Source organism: Rhincodon typus, chromosome 17 (assembly GCF_021869965.1).
Source record: "Rhincodon typus isolate 14 chromosome 17, sRhiTyp1.1, whole genome shotgun sequence".
Lineage (NCBI taxonomy): Eukaryota > Metazoa > Chordata > Chondrichthyes > Orectolobiformes > Rhincodontidae > Rhincodon > Rhincodon typus.
The window spans coordinates 15,696,700-15,720,171 of NC_063348.1; the positions used below are offsets into that span (position 1 = coordinate 15,696,700).

General features: G+C 44.1%; 1 protein-coding gene across 1 annotated transcript in view; it reads right to left on the bottom strand.

Annotated features, from left to right (window-relative positions):
• Positions 1 to 926: 926 nt before the first annotated feature.
• The window catches only part of cd82b (CD82 molecule b), a 46,660-nt gene continuing 24,114 nt past the window's right edge, over positions 927 to 23,472 (bottom strand). Inside the window, exons 3-9 of the mRNA XM_048607234.1 lie at positions 20,722 to 20,794; positions 19,600 to 19,724; positions 17,153 to 17,227; positions 14,016 to 14,138; positions 13,618 to 13,770; positions 11,875 to 11,958; positions 927 to 1,571 (exon numbers count right to left, since the gene is read on the bottom strand). Coding sequence (XP_048463191.1) covers positions 1,494 to 1,571; positions 11,875 to 11,958; positions 13,618 to 13,770; positions 14,016 to 14,138; positions 17,153 to 17,227; positions 19,600 to 19,724; positions 20,722 to 20,794 — 711 coding nt within the window. The 3' untranslated portion in view covers positions 927 to 1,493. The remainder of the gene's footprint in view (positions 1,572 to 11,874; positions 11,959 to 13,617; positions 13,771 to 14,015; positions 14,139 to 17,152; positions 17,228 to 19,599; positions 19,725 to 20,721; positions 20,795 to 23,472) is intronic.

A 23,472-nucleotide genomic window follows, 5' to 3' on the forward strand; every position in this document is an offset into this window, starting at 1 on the left:
ATTTAGGAGAATGAGAATCAATCTTATTGAGACATCCAAGATCCTGGAAGGACTGGATGGGGTTAATACTGAGAGGGTGTTTCTCCTGAGGGGGGAGCTGGAGCTGGGGGATGTTTCTCTTCTTTAAATTGACCACTTTTCCATCACTATTTCCTCATAGTTTACAATATTTTCAAATTATTGTATCATGTGCGAATTTTGCCATGCATACCCTTGTCTATTCTATGAATATATTTAAAGCAAAATAGTGGTCCAGCCCCTGGAGAACCCCATTGGATATCTTTCTACAGTTTCATAAACAACTATTCAACAATAATGGTCTGTTTTTTGTCCTTCAGTCAACTATAAATCCACACTGTCCTTCTTATTCCACAGACAATAGCTTTAACCAATAACTGCGACACCTAATCAAATGTCTTTTGGAAGTCCATGTACATTTCATCAAGCACATTATCCTCAATAATCCTCATCAAATACTCAAACAAGTTAGTTAGCATAAATGTTCTCAACAAAATTGTGTTTTCTCTTAAGAAATCTCTTAGAGGCATTAACGCAGATTAGTTACCACCTAGATTAATCTGACTGGTCTATCGTTTCTGAGTTTATCTATGCCCATCTTTTTGAACAAGGGTGTAAAATTGGTCCAGTCTGTTGTATGATTATGGTAAATGCAGCCATAATTTCCAATTTCCCTTTCCTCCTTGGATCATCCCACCTGGAGCTGGAGACTTACCAATGCTCCATGCAGCTTGCCTTTCATTGTTGCCGTTGAACATTTTTAGCCCACTCTGCTCTTCATAATGAAGTTCACAACCATTTTAGGAATTACTTATTTATAAAAGAAATAAGTATTCTCCTAGACAATAAAGCACCAAAATTGAATTCTAACTTATCCACTATTCATCAAAAAGAACAAAACATAGCACTTTCATTTTTGAAAAATATTTACTAAGGTTGGAAGATCAGAACAGACCTACAGTTTTGGTACATTTTCAACGTAATGATACAAAATACTTTTTTTTAAAAACTTTGAGAGAAAGTTGGTGTTTTACAGAAGAATGATTCACTGAGCAAACAGGGAAGAGCAGGACCATCAATTCAACACGTTTTCTCTCTGAATGGAGACTGAAGCAGTTTTATATCACACTACATATATTCCAAAGGTACGTTCCATTACCTAGCCCCAGCTTTCTCATACAGACTCTTAACAAAACCTTGGGATAATAATCATTTGCATGCTCACATGATGATGACAATAGCTCCTTAAGAAGATGCCATGCTGAAAGTTCTGCAAAATAGAAAATGTATCTTTACAAAATATATACTGATCAACAGTTTAGAACCAAAGTGCTGAGGTTTATAAGGCAAATTTGGCAAGCAGTGAAGCAAATACATAAGTTCAGCAAATCCATTGGATTATGATTGGTCACTGATGCATCCAACACACATCAGGTTGTGCCATTGGCGTGAGGACAGAGAGCAGCTCAGATATGTCAGTACCGAGGGACTTTGCGATAATCTTCTTGTTCCACATTCTTGCACAGATACATTGAGAGGATCAATCCAAGCAACTGTAAATATAGAAAATAGATCCTTCAGATACTGAAACAGTCCCCTTCAATATGCAGCAAGACCTGTTCAACAGTCAGGGTTGATAAGTGACAAGTAACATTTGCGCCACACAATACCAGGCAATAACCATCTCCAACAAGAGAGATTCTAACCATCTCCCTTTGCACATTCAATGGCATTATCATCACTGAATCCCCCACTCTCAACATTCTGGGGGTTACCATTGACCAGAAACTCACCCCATATAAACACAGTGGCTATAAGAGCTAGTCAGAAGCTAGGAATACTGCAACAAATAACTCACCTCCTGACTCCCCAGAGCCTATCCACCATTTACAAGGCACAAGTTAGGAGTATGATGGAATACTCCCCCCTTGTCTGGATGAGTGCAGCCCCAACAACACTCAAGAAGCTTGACACCATCCAGGACAAAGCAGCCCACTTGATTGGCACCACATCTATGAGCATCCACTCCCTCTAGCACAGACGCTCAGTATCGGCAATATGTACTATCTGCAAGATACACAGCAGAAATTCACCAAAGATCCTCAGACAGCACCTTCCAAACCCACGACCACTTCCATCTGGAAGGACAAGGGCAGCAGAGACATGGGAACACCACCACTTGCTAGTTTCCCTCCAAGCCACTCACCATCCTGACAAGAAATATATCCCCATTCCTTCACTGTCACCGGGTCAAAATCTTGGAATTCCCTCCGTAAGGGTGTTGTGGGTGTCTCTACTGCCCAGAACTGTGGTGTTTGAAGAAGACCATTCACTGTCACCTTCTCAAGGATAACTAGGGTTAGGTAAGGAATACCTGGCACAGCTGGTAATGCTCTCATCCCATAAACAAATAATGAATGAAGCTAATGGACAGCAATAACCATGAGGTGTTCGGGGAATGGGGACTTGCCAAACTAAGATACAGCAGCACAGTTTGCAGTGTGGAAAACCAATGAGGAAGACAGTGAAATCACCCAGTCTTAAAATTAATAAAAAACAGATTAGGCTTTTAGCAAGAGGTGAGCAGAGATGGGGCAAAGTGGAATGGTGTTAGCGAAGCAGGACTTAGTGGATGCACAGATGATATGGGTGAAGTCAGGAGGTGCTGTACAGTTCAGATGTGAGACTGAGGTGGTGAACAGACTGGTTTCATGTCAGGCAGTTGCCAGGGAGACTGGTGGGTACAGTAGTTAGGGAGCAGAGCTTGGAGCTGGACCTGTGTACAGTGACTTCAGTCTTCCCAATGTTTACCTGGAGGCAATTTCAGCTCGTCCAGAGTCCGATGTGGGATAAGCAATCTGATAATCTAGTAACTATGGAGGAGATGAGAGCATTGAAGATGAGTGGGTGTTGCCAATGAGCATATGAAAAGTAACACGGTGCTTTCAGGTGATAGCACTGACGACAATACTGCATGCTCTCAATGATCTGGACAGTCTGAATGTGGAGACAACCTCAATATGCTGTTCATGCACTTCCAGTGCACTGTAAACTGTCTCTATATGATTTACTGCCCTGTCATTATCTGAGTGAAAGAGGGATAGGCTCAGACTAAATCAAGGTCTGCAGGTAGTAACAGTGCCCCAGATGGATACAGCAACATTCAGCCTGACTCACAACAGGCAGACACCAAGCTGTTGTACAACATTAGAGTCAAGCAGAAGTTGACTCCTCCAGTGCAGATGTGCTCTCACCAGGATCCCTCTCAGAAAGGTGCCTGACCTTGTAGGGATTCGGAAACCTGACCAAGTATTTGCTTATGAGCTGGGGCTGTCAGCTCCAGGCTTCAGGCAAAGCTGAAACAAGAAATGTAGCAGGGAACACTGCACCAAGCCAGAGACAGGATCGTCAGACAGATGAAGCGACATCTGATGCAGTGGGTTCAGTCTGCCAGCTCACACAGGCACCAGAATGTCTATAGCACAGCAACACAGTGTCTGTTTTGGTGAGGGAGGACAGAGATAAGCAAAGGTTACATCTTACTGAGCCTGACCTGCAGTTGTAATGTGGATGGAGGTGGTTTTTCACTGCAAGGGAGAGGGGCTGCTTAATGGCAATATGGTAGAGAGGGAGAGACAGGCGTACAGTCTCTGCCGGATTGGGTTTGATACTGAAGACAGGGCAAGGGCTAACTGACAGATACTTCATGTGGCTGAATGGTGATGACATCCAGAAACTAGCAAGGGCCAGTGTCAGAGTGACCAATTCTCTGAAGGAAGGCCAGGTTGCTGAGGAGTAGAGGATTGTAAGTGACAGCGGGAGACCTGCGCTCAGAGTGAGGGCCAGGACAGCGAGTATTTCTGAGGGTCAGTCTCAGCTGGTTGACTAGCTGCCTTCAGCTGGGCCAACATCACACTCTTTACTTCACTCAGAAACTGAACAGAAATCCTGTTCTTGTTAAAGTTTAGCTGGGTTACAATAAACAGAGTTTTATTTTAAATTGGGGGCTTGCATTTATCCTGGATATCAGCCAGTCAGGGGAAAATCAGGTTTTCAGGAGATTTATTAAATTGTCACTTTTGTGTTGATCCTCAGTGAGACATGGGCAGTCTAAAGGCTACACACTGGACTGCCACACCTCGAGGATTTTTCTCAGTGTTAAATGGTAACAACTTGATATTTTTCCAAACTCTAGAAAATCTTGTGATTGGCTCCTTAATGCTACAACGAAAATTCATTAATGGCAATTCAAGTTGAGACAGTTCTCTGTGAACACAAACACTGACGCACACAGACATGCACACACACACACACACACACACACACACACACACACACACACACACACACACACACACACAGACACACACAGACACACAGACACACACAGACACACACACACACACCTAGACACAGAATGTACACTTTGATGATGGCCTCACTGGGGCTTGCACAGTCTGTGTGAAACATTACCATGTGCCTTTTGGAATATCTTGCACCTAGTAACAGATTGCAGCATTGCCCACTGACTAATGTCAGATTCCCTGGCCTGTGGGACCCTCTTTCCCTCTGCTCAGGGATAGTGCAATCACTTTGCCCATTTGTAACCTGATGTGACACCTCCATATTCTGGACAATGTTGAAAGCTGTATCTGCACAGAGAGTGGATGTGCCTGAGGATGGAGGTCATAGGTCCTGAGGGTTAGTTGGCTTTTATAGCCTACTGCTTCTCCAGTTCTTTTCTCTGCTGATTTTGAACGATTGTAGTTTTCTAACTCTTATTCCAGGATTTGGATGTTTCAGGTGAGATAGAGAGGGATGTACTGATTAGAGAGAATATCCCAGCTATACTGAGGGAGGACACCGCGGAGGGCACATCCACTGAGGTCATATGGGTAGAGCTCAGGAACAGGAAGGGTGCAATCATTTTGATGGGATTGTACTACAGGCTTTCCAATAGCCAGTGGGTGATAGAGTAACACGTATGTGAACAGATTATGGAAAAATGTGAAAACAAAAGGTTTATTACGGTGGGAGATTTTAACTTCCTCCATATTAACAGGGGCATGTTTAGTACCAGGGGCTTAATCGTGTGTTCAGGATGGTTATTTGAAACAATATGTAGATAGTCCAACCAGGAAGGGCCATACTAGACCAAGTATTGGGGAAGAAGCCTGGCCAGGTGATTACAGTTTTAGTAGGGGTGCCGTTCAGGAACGGTGACCATAATTCTATAAGTTTAAAGTTACTTATGGCTAAGGATAAGAGTAGTTGTCAGGTGAAACTACTAAATTGGGGAAGGCTAACTACAACAATACTAGGCAGGATTTGGAGAATGTAGATGGGACAGCTGTTTGAGGGTAAATCCATATCTGATATTGTGGGAATCTTTTAAAGGCCAGTTTATTAGAGTTCAGGTCCAGCTCGGTCCTGTGAAAAGGATAAGGATGGCAAGATTTGGGAACCTTGGATGACAAGAGAAATTGACAGCTTAATCAAAAAGAGAAAGGAGACAGACGTATGGTTTAGGAAACTGTAGACAGACAATAGCTCTCAAAGATTACAAAGATAGTAGAAAAGGACTCAAACAAGGTATTAGGAGGCTAAGAGGGGCCACGGAATGTTTTTGACAAACAGTATTAAGGAAAATCCAAGGGATTTTATACATAAATAATGAGCCACAGGGTAGTCAGGGAAAGGGTAGGTCCACTCAAGGACTAAGAAGGCAATTTATGAGTGGAGCCAGAGGAAGTGGGAGAGGTGGTTAATGAATACTTTGCATTGATATTCACACAAGCGAAGGACGTGGTGGATGGAGAGGCTTGAGAGGGGGTATGTTAATATTCCAGGTCATGTCAACATAAAAACAGGGGATGTTTTAAAAAGCATAAGGTAAACAAGTTCTCAAGACCTGATGGGATCCATCCCAGAATGCTGAGGGAGGCAGGTGAGGAAATTGCTGGGGCCTTGTACAAAATATTTGTATCCTGTTTAGTTATAGGAGAGGTCCCAGAGGACTGGAGAATAGCTAATGTTGTTCCTTTATTTAAGAAGGGCAATGGGAATAATCTGGGAAATTACAGACCAGCGAGCCCTATGTCAGTGGTAGGAAATTATTGGACAAGATTCTTAGAGATAGGATTTACTCACAGTTGGAAGAGTATGGGCTTATTAACGATAGGCCACATGGTTCTGTGCAAGGAAGGTTGTGTCTCTTAAACTTGTATGAAGTGACAAAGATGATTGATGAGGGCAGGGCAGTAGATGTTGTCTATATGGACTTTAGGAAGGCCTTTGACATGGGAGGCTGATACAAAAGGTGAAGTCCATGGGATCCACGATGAGCTGGTAAAACGGACACATAACTTTTTTAGCCAAAAAATACAGAGAGTACTGGTGGAAGGGTGTTTTTCTGACTAGAGATCTATGATCAGTAGTGTTCCACAGTGATCAGTGTTGGGACCCTTGTTGTCTGTAATATGTATAAGTAATTTGGAGGAAAATATAGTTTACTATTTGATTACTAAATTTTTGGACAACACAAATATTGGGAGAGCTGTGGATAGTGAGGAGGATTACCAGATGTTGCATGTTTTGGAAGGTATTAGCTATGAGGAGAGATTGAACAAACTTGTTTTGTTTTCACTTGAACGTTGAAGGATGAGGGGCGACCTGACATAAGTTTATAATATTATGATAGGCATGGATAGAAAGGATAATCCAGTCTTTTTACCCAGGGTGAAAATGTCAATTATAGGGGACATGGGTTGAAGGTAAAAGGGGCTAAGTTTAAAAGGAGATGTGAGAGACAGGTTTTTTTTTACACAGAGGGTGGCAAGTGCCTGGAATGCACTGCCAGACGAGGTGGTGGAGGCAGCTACAACGGTAATGTTTAAGACGCAACAAAAACAGAAGTTGCTGGAAAAGCTCACAGGTCTGGCAGCATCTGTGAAGAGAAATAAGAGTTGACGTTTCCGGTCCAGTGACCCTTCCTCAGAACTGATGGCAGCTAGGAAAATGCTAGTTTATATGCAGAAAATAGGGAGGGGGATGGGGGTAAGGAGTAAATGGTAGGTGTGGATAGAGACCAAAGACAAAGAAGAATAGTTGGACAAAGGAGTTGATAAGGGTGAATAGCTGTTAATGGGGACTGTCAGTGGCTAACAATAGGTAGTGGGTAATGGCAGGCTATGTGATAACAAAGCCTGGTGTGTGGGGTAGGGGGCTACACATGGGAGAGTTCAGGCCCTAAAATTATTGAACTTGAAATTGAGTCCGTAAGGCTGCAGGATCCCCAAGCTGAAAAATGAGGCGTTGTTCTTGAAGCTTGTGCTAAGCTTCGCTGGAACACTGCAGCAAGCCAGAGACAGAGATGTTGGCCAGGGAACAGGGTGGTGTGTTGAAGTGGCAGGCGACTGGAAGCTCAGTGTCATTTTTGCGAGCAGAATGTAGGTGCCCGTGGCCATCCCTCTGAACTGAAGAAAATAAGAGAGTTTAAAAGAGAAGTTCTTGAGGGTGACGACAAGCTCGGCCAAGTGGAGGAGGGTGGTGGTGGGTGGGGATAGTTCAGGCCTTTGCTCCAGGAAGAAGTGAAGAGTCCCGAGACCCTCCTGGTGGGGAATGGACGTATAAAGGGATTGCATGTCCATGGTAAAGAGGAGGCGGCTGGAGCCTGCAAACTGGAAATTCCAAAACCAGCCTAAGCCGTCAGAGGAATCGCGGATGTACGTGGGCAGGGATTGGACCAGGGGAGAAAAAGGCTGAGTCAAGGTAAGAAGGGATGAGTTCTGTGGGGCAGGAGCAGGCTGAAACAATAGTCCTGTTTGTGGATTTTCAGGAGGAGGCAGAAGCGAGCTGTGTGGGACTGGGGGTCTATCAGCTTGGAGGCAATGGGACAGAGATCATCAGATGAAATGACCAGTGATCATAGTTGATACAATGGCCTGATGCATCATGGTGGGGTCATGGTCCAGGGGAGATTGGAGGAGGTATCTGAGAGCTGGCGCTCAGCCTCTGTGGTGTAGAGGTCAGTACACCAGACTATAACAGCACCACCCTTACTGGCAGGGTTTATAACAAAGTTGGGATTGGATCCAAGTGCACAGAGCGCAGTCAGTTCGGAGGGAGACAGATTGGATTGGGATGAGGCGGTGGGGCACAGAAAATGAGGTGACCAATGTCACATCAACAATTCTCAATGAACAGATCATGTGCAGGTAAAGGGCCAGAGGGAGGGGTCCAGGTGCAGGGAGAGTGTTGAATGTTTAAGAAGCATCTTGACAGATATATGAATAGACAGGGAACAGAGGGATATAGACAGCAAAAAGTTTTTAAGTTTAGAAAGGCATCATGTGTCAGTGCAGTCTTGGTGGGCCGAAGTGCCTGTTCCTGTGTGGTATTGTTCTTTGTATTGTCACTTTCATTGCCCTGTATTCCTGGCATGAAACTTGTGCCTTTGATTGTGAAGATGAACACACAATATTTGTACAATGCATTTGTTATTCCCTCATTCACCAAAACAATTTCTCCTATAGCTGCTTCTATGAAACCAATATTTACTTTAGCTACTCTCCTCTTTTTAAGATACAGGTTAAAGATCTCATAGTCTGCGCTATAGTCTTGGCTAATTTATTCTTAGTTTATCATTGCATCAAGTTATTGATGGCCCTTTGCTAGTTCCCTAGAAAAAACTCCCAATCTTCAGACTTGCTACTATTCTTTGCAACATTATTAAGTTTCCTACATTTTAAATTATTTTATGGGGTGGGGAAGTCACTGGCTGAGCCAGTATTTATTACCCATTCTTAACTGTCCTAGAAAAGATGGTGGTGAGCTAGTGCCTTGAACCACTGAAGTTCTTGGAGTATAAGAATACCCACAATGCCGTTAGCGAGGGAATTCCAGGATTTTGACCCAGCGACAGTGAAGGAACAGCGATATAGTTCCAAGTCAGGATGGTGAGTGGCTTGGAGGGGAACTTGAAGGTGATGGAGTTCCCATATATCTGCTGCCCTCGTTCTTCAAGGTAGGAGTAGTCATGGGTTTGGAAGGTGCTGTCTGAGGATCTTTGGTGAATTTCTGCGGTGTATCTTGTAGATAGTACACACTGCTGCTACTGAGCGTCGGTGTTGGAGGGAATGGATGCTTGTGGAAGTAGTGCCAATCAAGCGGACTGCTTTGTCCTGGATGGTGTCAAGCTTCTTGAGTGTTTTTGGAGCTGCACTCATCCAGGCAAGTGGGGAGTATTCCATCACACTCCTGACTTGTGTCTTGTAGACGGTGGACAGACTTTGGGGAGTCAGGAGGGGAGTTACTCACCCCAGTATTCCTAGCTTCAGACCCTGCTCTTGTAGCCACTGCATTTATGTGGCAAATCCAGTTGAGTTTCTGGTCAAAAGGTAGCCCCCAGGATGTTGATAATGGGGGATTCAGTGAAGGTAACACCACTGAATGTTAAGGGGCGGTGGTTAGATTGTCTCTTACTGGAGATGGTCATTGTTTGGCATTTGTGTAGCACAAATGTTAGCCTAATGTTACTGCCTAATGTTAGCCCAAGCCTGGATGTTGTCCAGATCTTTTTGCATTTGAACACTGACTGCTTCAGTATCCAAGGAGTTACTGAGGAGAGATGGCATTCTGTCTTGTGGCTCTCCTGCATATACTTGAATGAATGAGACCAGTAAAAGATATCTAGAGTATCTGGACTGGGTTATAGATTCAAGTGTACAAAAATCTATTCAGCCTATCAATTTTAGCCAATTCTCAATTCATACTATGCTATTGGCTTTGTTTAAGTTTAAGATTCTCAGCTATGGTTGAAGTGTGTCACTTTCACATTGAATATGGACCTTAGCTGTATTATGATCACTATTTCTCAGCTGAACTTTTATTATGAGATTGCTAATGAATCCTACCTCATTACACAATACAAGATCTAACATACCTTTATCCCTAGTTGGTTCTGGAATATATCACTTCAACCAAACAGTCGCAAAAAAATTTTACAAACTTCTCCTCCAGGTCACTGTTGATAGGTCCAGCCTATATGAAGCTTAAAATCCTGCCCCTTCTCCATTGAGATTGAACATGAAATTATTGGAGTGTGTCCATTGGTGTAACTATTTTTACAAGGGCAGGTTCTAAAACAACTCATCCGTGTTTTCTGACAATTGCTAATCCTTATCTCTGCCCAAGTTGATTCTATTTTCTGAGGCAGGATCCTTCCTCTCTAGTTTCCTAGCTAATCCTTTACCATTAGGGTTACCCCTTGTTTCCTATTCTCTCTATTTTTTTTAAACGTTGTGTATACTGGAATACGTATAACTCAGCCTTGGTCATCTTGTAACCATATCTCTATGACAATGATTAGATTGAAACTACTGCCTGAGGGAGTGGTGGAGGCAGCATTAATGACAATTTTAGAACAAAATTGGGCAACTATCTAAAGGACAAATTGCTGGAGGGCTATTTGGAAAGGTGAGGTAGTGAGATGAGTTGAATAGCTCAGAGAACACTGGCAGTGGAAAAGATGGCAGGCAGCTACAGTATATCTGGGATGTATGAACTTGCAGATCCTGCCAAACAGTACATTATAAATAAATATCACAGCACAGGTAAAACAAATACATAAGCAAACCAACTACTGGGAACAAAAAAAAAGTCACAGGATAAAAGTGAGGAACATCTCTAGTTTATTGGGAGTTGGGGAGGGAGCTGACAGGCTAAACTAGGGGCTCAGAACAGTGACTGTACTCTCAGCGACACTGAAACAGCTATCAGGCAAGGGAGGGAGGTGGCTATACTGTATCCCAGGTGGAAAAACTGTCCCATAATACCGGAGTTCACCAGGAATTACTGCAGGATGAGCCTTTCATTCCCAATAGATGAGGGAAACAAATCCTGAGGCAGGAAGTTGAGCCTGACACTCGGTGTCAGAACTACTCTCATAGACAGACATTACTCACTACAGACTTAGCCAGCACAAGCCCTGAGGGATGGTTAAAACATTCCTTGCATTTAGTCCATCAACAAAATCCTGGAATTCCCTCCCTGACAACATTGTGGGTCTACCTACAGTGACATGGACAGCAGGTTCAAGAAGGCAGCTCACCACCACCTTCTCATGGCTAGCTCAGGATGGGCAATAAATGCTGACCCAGCCAGCAATGTCCCTGTTCCATGAATCATTGTAAAACAAAATCAAGGACACTGTTTGAAAGCTGGAAGCTGTGTGATTGGCAGCGCTTCAAAGTGACAGAGTTATAAAAAGCAGACGGCTGTAAGTCAGGACGAGAGAGGCCAGGGGACAAGCATCAGGAATTAATTCTTTGCTGAAAGAGCTGACTACAATCACAAAAAATAAAATCGGCAGCTTCTGTCTTAACATCCATTTAACCAGAGGTGGGAAAGGCGGGGGGGGTGGGGGCGAAGAGAGAGGTAAGTGGGGGGGGGAGAGGGGGGGGGGGGGGGGGGGGAGAGAGAGAGATGGGGGGACAGAAGGAAGGAGGGAAGGGCAGGAGGGGGGGGGGGGTGGTGAGGAGGAAGAGGGAATGGGATGGGGCTGAAGGAGGGGAAGATGGAGAGAGATGGAGGGAAGAGGGGTGTCGAGAGAGAGTGTGTGAGAGAGAGAGAGGGAGAGAGAGTGTGTGAGACAGAGGGAGAGGGAGAGGGGGAGAGAGAGAGAGAGAGAGAGAGAGGAGAGAGGAGAGAGAGGGACAGGCAGAGAGGATGGGGGTAGGGTAAAAGGTGTGGGAGGAAGGGAGGGGTAGGTGGTGGGGGAGGGAGGAGTAGGTGGTGGGGGAAAGGGAGGGATTATTTGGAGAGGCTTACAAGTAGCAGTACTGAATATGGACCTACCTCTGTCACAGCTACTCCAATGCACACGCCCAGGATAATGCCAATGTTCTGATGAAGCCAATCCTCAACATTAGACATGCAGCCCTTCATTAAACAAAACAAGAAATAGTCACACAATATTTATCAAAACCCTCTCACTGCCCAGTACATAAACCTCACTGATGTGAGTACTCTGTCACAATGACATCCACCATTTCCAACACAATATAACAGGAACAGATTACATGATAGTGCCAGGAATATGGTTCGGAGTGGCCAGGGTGTCCACAAAAACTTGGAAAGAGCATATTGCAAAGGTGAGGTGGAAGCTGGGCTTTTGGGAGCACCACTCCATCTCCATTGGCGGTAAAAACCTGGTATGAGGTACTCTCTCTGTTGTTGTACATGGTACAGGTCTGGCCCACTTCCCAAACCTGCTCCGTTGCAGTGACCCGAACCATCTTCCACTTCATCGGGAACTCTAAGATGGACTGTGTCCACAGGAAACCATGTGGAAAGCTCTGGATAAGGAAGGAATGTACCCAGCGCCATCCTCATCCTGATAGCCACCTTTGTGTGCGGCTGCATCAAGCTGTGCGTAGACCTTTGGTACACAAATGCTAAGTGTCACTATGTACTGAGGTTCTAATTGTCTCGGGTGTTGTGAAGGATGGGATTGCCCTCACTGCCACTGAATGCTCCAAATAGTTGGACTGTTCCATATCACCTGTCGTTCATCAAGAAATTTGCAAAGAAAAACACCATTGACCACCAGTCCATCAGGAAATGGTCAGCACACACCATCCTCGAGACCCTGAGGTAAAAGGAGGGTGGATCTTGTCACATGGTTCCCTGAGCAAACTGTCAAAGTCATTTGGTAGAATGCCTTATCACCAGGACTTTCTAACAAGCACCATTGTTTGGCTGGTGGTGAGAAGGACACCACCTGTGAGATCCTTTATGTATGCCCAGTCAGTCTGCACCACCGAACACTGCCCTCAAAGCAGCTGTGGGGACGATGAGACTGTCACACTTCTTCTGGAATGTGCCTTTGCAAAGAAAATCTGGAGGAAAATGCACTGATTTGTGTCAAGATTCGTCCCAAGCAGCTCCTTGCATGGCTTTGTGCTGTACGATCTGTTTCCTGGGACGCACACCGAGATAAACATCGACTGTGCCTGGAGATACATCAACTCGGTGAAAGACGTTCTTTGATCTGTCTAAAATTGTTGGTCTTCCAGAACAAAGAGTTGACCCCGACTGAGTGGTGCAGACTGGCACAACCAAGATCCGGGACTACATGCTGAGGGACGCACTAAAGCTCGGGCAGTTGCTGCCAAGATGCAGTAGGGAAAGACCATTGTCTGAGGTCTTCCCGCTGAAGGGAAATTGGGGTCCATTCAGTTATCGGACCCTCCTAGTGCCTCAAAGATATGTAAATATTAGTATTGTATATGTAAGAGAGGTTTTCGGTTTTGTTTTACAACTGCAGGGAATGCCAAATTTCTAATGTTTGTTTGTTCTTCCTGTGTAAAGACTGTACAGAACTGCTTCAGTAACTGTATTTGTACATGAAGATTTTTTATGAATAGAGCATATTTTGCAATTAAAAAAGCACACTGTTCTCCTGCAGATACACCCCATTATTGTCTCAATCACACATGGACAGAAAAATCACTGTCCCCCCCACCGGGTAATTAACCCCAATCACAGGAGGCCTGCGCTTTTGTGGAATCCCGATATTGAAGCCTTCAGCATACTCACCTTTTGGTGCAGAAACTTGTCTCCCTGACAGAATCCGGTCTCATGTCTTGTTCTGTTATGGTAACAGGAACATGGAAACAGTGTCACTGAGATGTTCTGGACGATTCTATTTTCCGTCCAGTTTGAGGGACTCATCCAACCACAACAATTCAACTGGAACAGAGAAAATAATCCTCAGAATACTCTGGAAACTCCGCAGACACAGACCGTGCATTACACTAAGCACAGGCAACAGGCAAACTAACAGTTAACAGGTAACTGACAGGTAACCAGTCGGAGTAACAACACAGACAGGGGACACAGTAATTACACATCCTTAGCACATCTCCCTGTGAACATGCTCTCAGTCTCAGTTTGCAATGTGCCACCCTCCCACTGGTTTCCCACAGCACACTCACTTTCTCCTGGATGTAGTCCCATGTTTTCCCAAAATTCTCATTTGACTGTTCCTCTGTATTCTCCATGTTTGGGTCATAGTTAACAATCACATGATGGATGATGTCAGATATCTCCGATTTTAGCTGTAAAAGAAACATGACATTTCATTGAAACCTGAAACAACTTGGAGGGACAACATCATAAATGGGCCATTTGTGATCGCTCATTCCCTATGCAGGTCTCACATTCCATACGGGTCTAACATTCCACACAGGCCTCATGTTCCTCACAGGCCCCACATTCTGTATATGAGCTGCATTGCCTACAGGGGCACCATTCTGTTGCCATCACTTAGTCTCAGTCCCTAACAGGCCTGATACATGTGAAGTGGTTGTACTGCCTGCATAGCTATGATTTCCAACAAAGGCATCAGTTCCACCGCAGACATCAGTCCACACGCTGGTTTCAGTTTTGAATCCCATGATGGAGCGCAGCTTGTGACACAGTGTACAGCTTGGGGTTTGGGGTGTAAGGAAGTTTCGTGAATAGCAGAGGAAGATGCTCCTTTCCACTTCCTGACCCTGTTGGACTGATTGTCAAGTAGCATGAGAGAGGACAGACAGCCCACATGGCAGATATTCTGAGAGAAAGAAAAAGGTGGCAGCTCAAGGTCCAGCCTCAGTGATTGATTGGTGAGTATTTTGCTCACAATGTTCCTGGGCTTTAAGAGAGATGAATAATTTAAGGTTTTATAGTATCAGTGGAGTTTCATAGCAGTAATAAATAGTATCCATAATAGTAGAGTTTTGATGTTGTATAGTTTTATAGCAAGGTTAGGAGGCAGTGCAGTAGAGTCACAGTGGAACACGATTAACAAAATAGTTAATAACTTGCAGCAACGATTTACCTTGGTGAAGAAGACAGGGTTTTGGAAAAGGAAGCTTCATCATCTGCAGCTAAATAAGAAAGTTAACAGAGACACTGTACAAATTTGCAAAGATTGGTGACACAGTCTGTCCAGTCCTCGACTTGAGAACCAGTAAAGAATGACTGTAAAGATAATAAAGCCGCAGAAAGCACAGCATGAGAGAAAGTCAGCTACCAACATAAAATCAGGCCATAAAAGCTTCTGAATGGGAAAAGAGTGACTTGCAGCTAGAAGACAACTTATAAAACTTCCAACATTTAATTAGGTGATAGGGAGGACAAATTTACAACAGTCATCATCACTGGGGTGAAGGCACACGATAAACTATGGGGCCTAAAGGTTGACAATCCCCAGAACCAGGTGATCTGCAACTGAGAGTCTCATGGTAAATGGCATTACAGAGACTAGATGCAATGGTTAGATGCTTCCAAAATTCCTTACATTCTGCAGTACTTTCAGCAGCTTGGAAAATTGCAAATGTAACCCCTTTATTTAAAAGAAAAGGAGGGGGGAGCAAAAAGCAAGAAGCTACAGGCCTGTCAGCAGAGGAGCTGTCTGATAGAAAAGCCTAGAGTCCACTGTTGAGGAAATTCTACCAGGAAATTTATAAAACCACAACGTGATTGGGCCAGGTCAACATAGCTGCGTGAAAGGGAAATCATGTTTAACTTATTTATTTGAGATTTCTTTAAGAAAGTAACATTCACTGTGGATAGAGGGGAACCTAGAGATGTGGTGAATTTGGATTTCTAAAATGCAACCGGTCAAAGGTTCCCACACAAGGTAAGTGTTCCTGGCGTGGGGCTGATCCACCCATATTGAGAAAGGCCTGGTTTGTTCACATGAAGCACATAGCAGGGATAACTGGGTCGGTTTCAGGTTGGTGATTGGTAACTAGTGCACTACCAAGAGGGATCAGTGCACGGCCCTTAGCTATTTACGATCTTTATTAATGATTTCAGTGACAGGAATGAGCATATGGGAGCTCCGTTTAGCAATGACATCAAGTTAGGGGGTAACAGAGTCATGAGAGGGTAAACAGCCTGTAAATGGATACAGACAGGTTAAAGGATAGGCAAAAATCCATCAGATGGATCCACCAAAAGCGTTGGCAAAGATGGAGAGAGATTGCAGAACCCAGCGGTATAGACGGATGTGGGTCTCTTGGTCTATGAATCATAAAATGTTAACATGTAGGTACAGATTAGGCAGAGGCCCCACTCTCCCCACAGGCCTCTCGGTATACTCTGAGCATATAGACCACAAAAGAATGACGGCAGAGTGGCCAATGGCTGGAGTGGCCTGTGAAAGGACTTTGCTGCAAAGGTGGTTGAGGAACCATGGCAGATGTTTAAGAAAATAGTTGATGACCCACAACAAAGTCAGATGGAGGGTGAGTTGTCAGGAGGAAGCAGAGATGACATAGTGTGGTTTCAGCAGGATGAGTGAGTGGGCAGATACATGACAGACGCAGTTTAATGTAGATAAATGTGAAGTTATCCAAAAACAGGAAGGTAGATTAATATCTAAATGGTGATAGATATGAAAATGGACTGAAACCAGTCGCTGAAGGAGAGTACGCAGGTGCAGTAGGCAGTAAAGGCAGCAAATGGTGCACTGGCCTTCATAGCAAGAGGATTCAGGTACAATTATAGAGGGCCATGAGGAGAGATTGAATTGATCAGGATTATATTCACTGGGCTTCAGAAAAATGATGGGGGTGCAGGGGGAGTCTCATAAAAACCTTTAAAATTCTCACAGGACTGGACAGAGTAGATGCAGGAAGGATGTTCTTAATGGCCAGAGAGTCTAGAACGAAGGGTCAGTCTAAGTATATGGGGTAGACCATTTAAGACAGAGATGAAAGCAGTCGAGGCAAAATGAGGCAAAACCACTGAATGGTTTTAAGGAAGAGGTAGATATAGTTCTTAGGGTAAAGAAATTAAAGGGTATGGGGGCTGTATAGAACCCATTCCCCACATATCCCCAATCACTCCATCCACATTATCTCTCCCACTGTACAGTGCCCTGTATTCACTCCCACTCTGTCAAAGCCCAAAGACTGTTTCAAGGTTCTCTCTCTCTCTGAAACACACTCTCGTTCCCAGCTGTGCTCTCCCTCCCTCTCTGCACCATCAGCCCATTATTCACATTGTTATTCACATTGTTATTCACATTGTTGCCAGCAGCAAAGAGCTGCAAGTGCAGCTGAAAGTCTGATTGACTCACCGCGTCCCTCTGGAAGTAGATCAGAATCCCAGCCGTAATCTGAGCGATCAGGATCAGCAGTAAGCAGGTGAAATACTGAAAAACAAAGCACATTCATTCCAATCAAATCCCTCAGCACACTGTGGAAGAGCAGGTTCTCTGCACACTCATGGGCCTATGGGCTTGTCAGGAGGGGTTTCCTTGTGTGTGTGTATCTGTGTATCTGCGTGAGCACATGTCCGTCTGAGCGTGTGCGTGTCCGTGTCTATATGTACCTGGGCGTGCGTGCATGCGCGTGTGCGTGTCTGCGTACGTGGGTGTATGCATGCATACGTGTGTCAGCATATTCACGTGAACACATGTCCGTCTGAGTGTGCGCGCCTCCATGTAAGTGCACCTGGGTGTGTATGCACGAGTGCGTGTGTGCCTGTGTACATGGGAGTGTGTGTGCGCAGGTGTCCTTGTGGGCGGTGTTCACATGAGTGTGTATGTTTCCACATACAGGAGAGTGGGCGCATGCACATGCATGTGTCATTGTGTGCATATGTGTCTGTGCACCTGTGTGCACATGTGTACATGTATGTACGTGCATGCATGTTTGTGTGGAGGTGCGTGCATGTGCAAGTGTGCACGGATATGTGCACGTACATATGTGCATTGTGTATGTGTGTCTTTGTATCTGCGGGAGTGCCTGCTTGTGTGCGTACAAAGTATGAATGCACATGTATGCATGTTCTTTGCTGAAAGTGTACAATATTATTATTATTTTGGAACTCAGGAAGTAAAGCTGAATTCAATGGGTTTATGGTTTTCAGTGTGTGAAATTGATTTGTCTTTTTAAGGTTTAGAAACTCATTATTATCGCAAATTTCTAGCTCATCATGGGAGGTAAACTATATGATCTGAGTATCGAGTTGGTGAAATGATTGCTGAAGTATTTATTAAGTTGAGATTTTGTGATCCATAGACAGAATGGCCAGAAGCCAGGAGCAGGCTGAGTTTAGACTAAACAATCCACCCCAGTACGTGTTCTGCTTAGCAGCAAAGTAACTGGAAAAAGTCCTATGCTTTATCTTAGAACTAAAGTCGGTGAGTCTGTGTCTCCGTGTCTCAAGAAGAGACAGTTAGAGAGAATACATCTGGTAAACATACACAAATTGATGAATATGCTTGTGACCTTGTCAGTATGAAAGAAATTAAAGAGTGAAAACAGAAGTGGGCTTGAAAATCTGTAAAGGTTGTTTCTGGGGAAAAGGGTTGAATCTTTCATTTCTCTGTTTATGATAAGGTCTTTCCCAAATTATCTCATGCATATATAGTTTCTAATTACATGTCTTCTGCTGTGTAATAACTGTTGATGTCATTTTGTTAAAAGTACTTTGGCAGCTTCATGTGAATCTGTTGAGTAACTTGTTACTATGGAAACAAACTGCAAAAATAAAGCTTGTGATGTATCCAAGGGAAATCACTCTGGAATCAGATTTGTCCAGGATCACCATCAGCTGGAATCAATAGCAAGCTGGTAAACAGATGAGGGATCTGTGGGATCTTTAAAGGGATAAGTATGTGGAGGTATTCGTCATAGCAACAGGAGAATTGTCAGGAAGTATGTGACACAGAGTGGAATCTCAAAATGGGCTGGATTGTGGTTGAAACAGTTCTAGGACAAAATGTAACTGTGGACAGTATGAAATCTTTGACTATGGCTACACTGAGAGAGTAAGTGGCTACATTGAAAGTCCGATAAAAGCAGGATCTTATAATGACGAGGTGTGTAAAGTGGTTGCTCAGTTTATTGAGTGAAAAGGAGGGACCCTGACATTGTTAGGTCACTGTTAGAACTAGCTCAGATTCTGTGAGAAATCACAAGAACTTTGAACTGGAAAACCGTGTAACCAAATTGCAAAAATAAAATGTACGGTGTGTGTGCACGCGCGCGAGAGAGAGCGCCCGTGACACTGTGTACGTGTTTTGTGCGTGTGAGAGAGAGCATGTGTGTGCATGTGTGTGTATGGGAGAGCGTGCAGTATGCGCACGCCTGTGTGAGGCAGAGTGTGCGTGTGAGATACTGTTTGCGTGTGCGCTTGTGTGTCTGAGTGTGCGCTTGTGTGTGTGTGGGGGGGGCGTGTGCGGGTGAGGGTGTGTGCGTGACTGAGTGTGTAAGAGAATGTGTTTGCATGTGTATGTATGTGTGTGCACATTACAATGTATGTGTGCCTACATCGGTATGCACTCGATGCATATGTTCCTGTCTGTGTTCACCCATAGGCTTTTCCCCAGTTTTGCTCAGCGCCTGTTGTTTTTGCAGTGTGTAGTGATACTGAACCTGTAAAGCAGAGAAATTTGAAAGTATCTCCCAAGCTTCCATGATGTCAGTTGACCCAAAGACCCCAGTGCTCCAGATTTCCAATGGAAACAATGTGGACCAGTCTCTGTAATCCTGCAATAGCTGCACTGCCCCGACTCACCAATCCTAAAAGGCATTTGACTTCATTCACTGCTCCAAGGCACCCGAGGAATCCCATCAACATGGTCACAGAGCCGACTCCCAGCAAGATGTACGATCCAACTTTCAAAGCAGACGATGAGGACTCTGCAGAGAGCAAATCAATATTGAGTCAACATTCACTTACATCAGTCAGTAATGTACACTGCACTGAGCCCAGCTCCATCAAACTGGAAACCTGGGAGAAGCTATGAGGTCACTGCTCAATTTTATCAAGTTCTTCAGGCATGAAATGTCAAAGATTATTTCTTCCTGAATTTTATTCATCTTCATCTTCCAGTGAGTTGAAAAACAAATACTTCAAAAGACTCCATAATACTCCACTTAAACAGGAGTGCGGTGCAATAGGAGAACAGAGCTCCACTTCAACAGAGGCAGAGCTCCAACAGCTGGGAAATTGTTTGAGTGACAAGTGACAGAAAGTGGGGATAATGGCTAGGTACTCAGATTGGCAGGATCTGACCAGTGGTGTCCCGCAAGGATCTGCTTTATGGCCTCAATTAATCATGTTATTTATTAATGACTTGGATAATGGCATAGAAAGTCATATGTCTAAATTTGCTGATGACACAAAGTTAGGTGATATTGTGAACAGTGTAGATGATAGCACACAATTACAAAGGGATATTGACAGGCTAGGTGAATGGGCAAAACAGTGGTAGATGGAGTTCAGTATAAGCAAGAGTGAGATTATCCATTTTAGACCACAAAAGGATAGATCAGGATAATTTTTAGAAGATATGAAGTTAAATACAGTGGCTGTCCAAAGAAAAGGCAGGGTAAATAAAGATAAACTATTTCCACTGGTTGGGGATTCCAGAACTAGGGGGCATAGTCTGAGAATTATGGTCAGACCATTCAGGAGAGATGTTAGGAAGCACTTCTACACACAGTGGGTGGCAGAGGTTTGGAACTGTCTTCCACAAACAGCATGGAGTGCTGGGTCAGTTGTTAATTTTAAATCTGCGATGGATAATTTTTCCAAAGGGAAATTGGACTGGCATACTAGAATTCTTGTACGCTCATGTATTAAACCACAGGACAGGCCCAGCAGGAGAAGGAAGTGTAGACTGCAGACACTTACGTACGACGGCGATGAAGCTGGTTTTATCCAGGAGAATCCATAGACCAAAACCGAGGATAACAGCTCCGAGAATCTGGAGAACAATCCATACATCAGGGAGAGAGAGAAAAACAGGAACACACAAAATCCACAGGAAAGGGAGGGTGAGGAGAGAGAAGGTCTTGCTGAACTAACTCCACGTGAGGAACAGATACAGGAACATGCCCCATACTGGGACAGTCAGCAAACTGCTCAAAAATGCATACAGTCCCCTGACATGAGCAGCCAGGGAGACTGAACTGAGGGGTTTCCCGTACCTCTCTACAGGGACAGCCAGCGAAGGGTTTCCTGTACCTCTCCACAGGGACAGTCAGCGAGGGGTTTCCCGTATTTATCTACAGGGAGAGTCAGTGAACTGATCACAAAGGTGTGTACAAGAAGCATCAGTAAAAACAAGTTTCATTTTCCTGGCCTCTCCCAGTGATGCAATTTTCAAAACACAATGCTCCATTTTTAATGTTTCCACTGTTTTATTTGTCTGAATAATATCTTCCACTTTGGGGTTTTGTACATGAGCCTGAAGCAGCTAAGTGGCTGTTTTTAAGACTTATAAATCTTATTTTTTTTTCGTAAATCTATAATAGAGTAGTGCGTTCTTTTATGTTTTACTGAGATCTGTATCTTGATTAAATTTTTTAGAATATAAAACATAGATATTAAGTTATCCTAGTGCAGTGTTTTTAAAGCAGTAAGACTGTTATTTTCTGGGTCTGCAGATTAAGGTGCTGAGATGACCTGTAATAGGGTGATGTGCTCTTCCGGTCGGATGTGGGAGATTAGGGAGAAGTTCCATGTTACTGATAATTATGTCTGCAGGAAGTGTGCTTGGTTGTGAATCCTATCAGATCGCATGGATCAGTTGAAGCAGCAGTTAGAGGCAATGAGGAATTTACAGGAGCTGGGGGGTATGATCGATGGCAGTGGCAGGGAAGGAGATAAACTGAAGATACAGTCAGGTAGATTGGTTTCCACCAGGAAAGGTAGGAGATGGAGGCAGGTAGTGCAGTAATCTCCTGTGGCTATCCCCATCTCTAACAAGAATGCTGTTTTGGAAAATGTAAGGAGTGATGGACTCTCAGGGAAATGTAGCACTGACAGCCAGGTTTCTGATACTGAGACTGGATCTAATGTAACGAGGGGTATGTCAGGTTCCAAGCGATCGATTGGATTAGGGGTCTGTTTCTAGTCAGAGGCACAAACAGATGTTTCTGTGGCCAACAGCGAGACATCAGAATGGTGCCAGTTTCAAGGATATCTCGGAGAAGGTGCAGAATATTCTCAAAAGGGAGAGGGACCAGCAGGAGGTCATTGTAGACGCTGGTACCAATGACATAGGGAAAGAAAAGGATAAGGTTCCGAGGAGAGAATATACAAAATTAGGCAGGAGGACAAAAAGTATGTCCTCAAGTGTAATAATATCTGGATTACTCGCCATGCGATGAGCTAGTGAGAGTAGGAATAGAAGGATAGAGCAGATGAAAGCACGGCTGAGGAGCTGGTGCAGGGGACAAGGATTCACTTTTTTGGATCATTAGAATCTCTGCTGGTGCAGAACTGACCTGTATAAGAAGGACGGATTGCACCCAAATTGGAAGGAGACTAATATACTGGCGGGGGAATTTGCTAGAGCTGCTTGGGAGGACTTGAACGAGCAGTTCCCAAGGAGATAGTGAGAAAAGAGTCCGAGACTGGTGCAGTTGGGAAGAGGAGTAAGTCAAATAGTCAACACAGACAACAGCAAGGCAGAAAACAAGGTAAGACTGGTGAATTAAACTGCATTTATTTCAATACAAGAGGCCTAACAGATAAGGCTGATGAACTCAGGATGTTGGATACATGGGACTGGGATATCATAGCAATTACAGAGATATGGCTCAGGGATGGACACAACTGGCAGCTTTATGTTCTGGGGTGCAGATGTTATTGGAAAGATAGAAGGGGGCGTGGGCAAGACAGAGAGGTTGTGGAGTCTTTGGTTAGGGATAACATTACAGCTGTACTTTGGGAGGATACTCCTGGGAATACATCCAGGGAAGTTATTTGGGTAGAACTGAAAAATAAGAAAGGGATGATCACCTTATTGGGATTGTACTATAGACCCCCCCCCAATAGTCAGTGGCAAATTGAGAAACAAATTTGTAAGGAGATCTCAGTTATCTGTAAGAATGACAGAGTGGTTATGGTAGGGGATTTTAACTTTCCAAACATAGACTGGGACTGCCATAGTGTTGAGGGCTTGGATGGAGAGGAATTTGTTAAGTATGCACACAAAACTTTTCTGACTCAGTACGTGGATGTACCTATTAGAGAAAGTGCAAAACTTGACCTACTCTTGGGAAATAAGGCAGGGCAGGTAACTGAGGTGTCAGTGGGGGAGCACTTTGGGGCCAGTGACTATAATTCTATTAGTTTTAAAATAGTGATGGAAAAGGATAAAGTTCTAAATGGGAGAAAGTCCAATTTTGACAGTATTAGGCAAGAACTTAAGAAAGTTGATTGGGGGCAGCTATTTGCAGGGAAAGGGATGGCTGGAAAGTGGGAGGCCTTCAAAAATGAGATACCGAGAGTCCAGGGATGTTTTTATTAGCGTAAAGGGCAAGGCTAGTAGGTGTAGGGAATGCTGGATGACTAGAGAAATTGAGGCTACGGTCAAGATACAGGTGGCATATGGGAGGTACACAGAGCTGGGATCGAGTGAATTCCTTGTGAAGT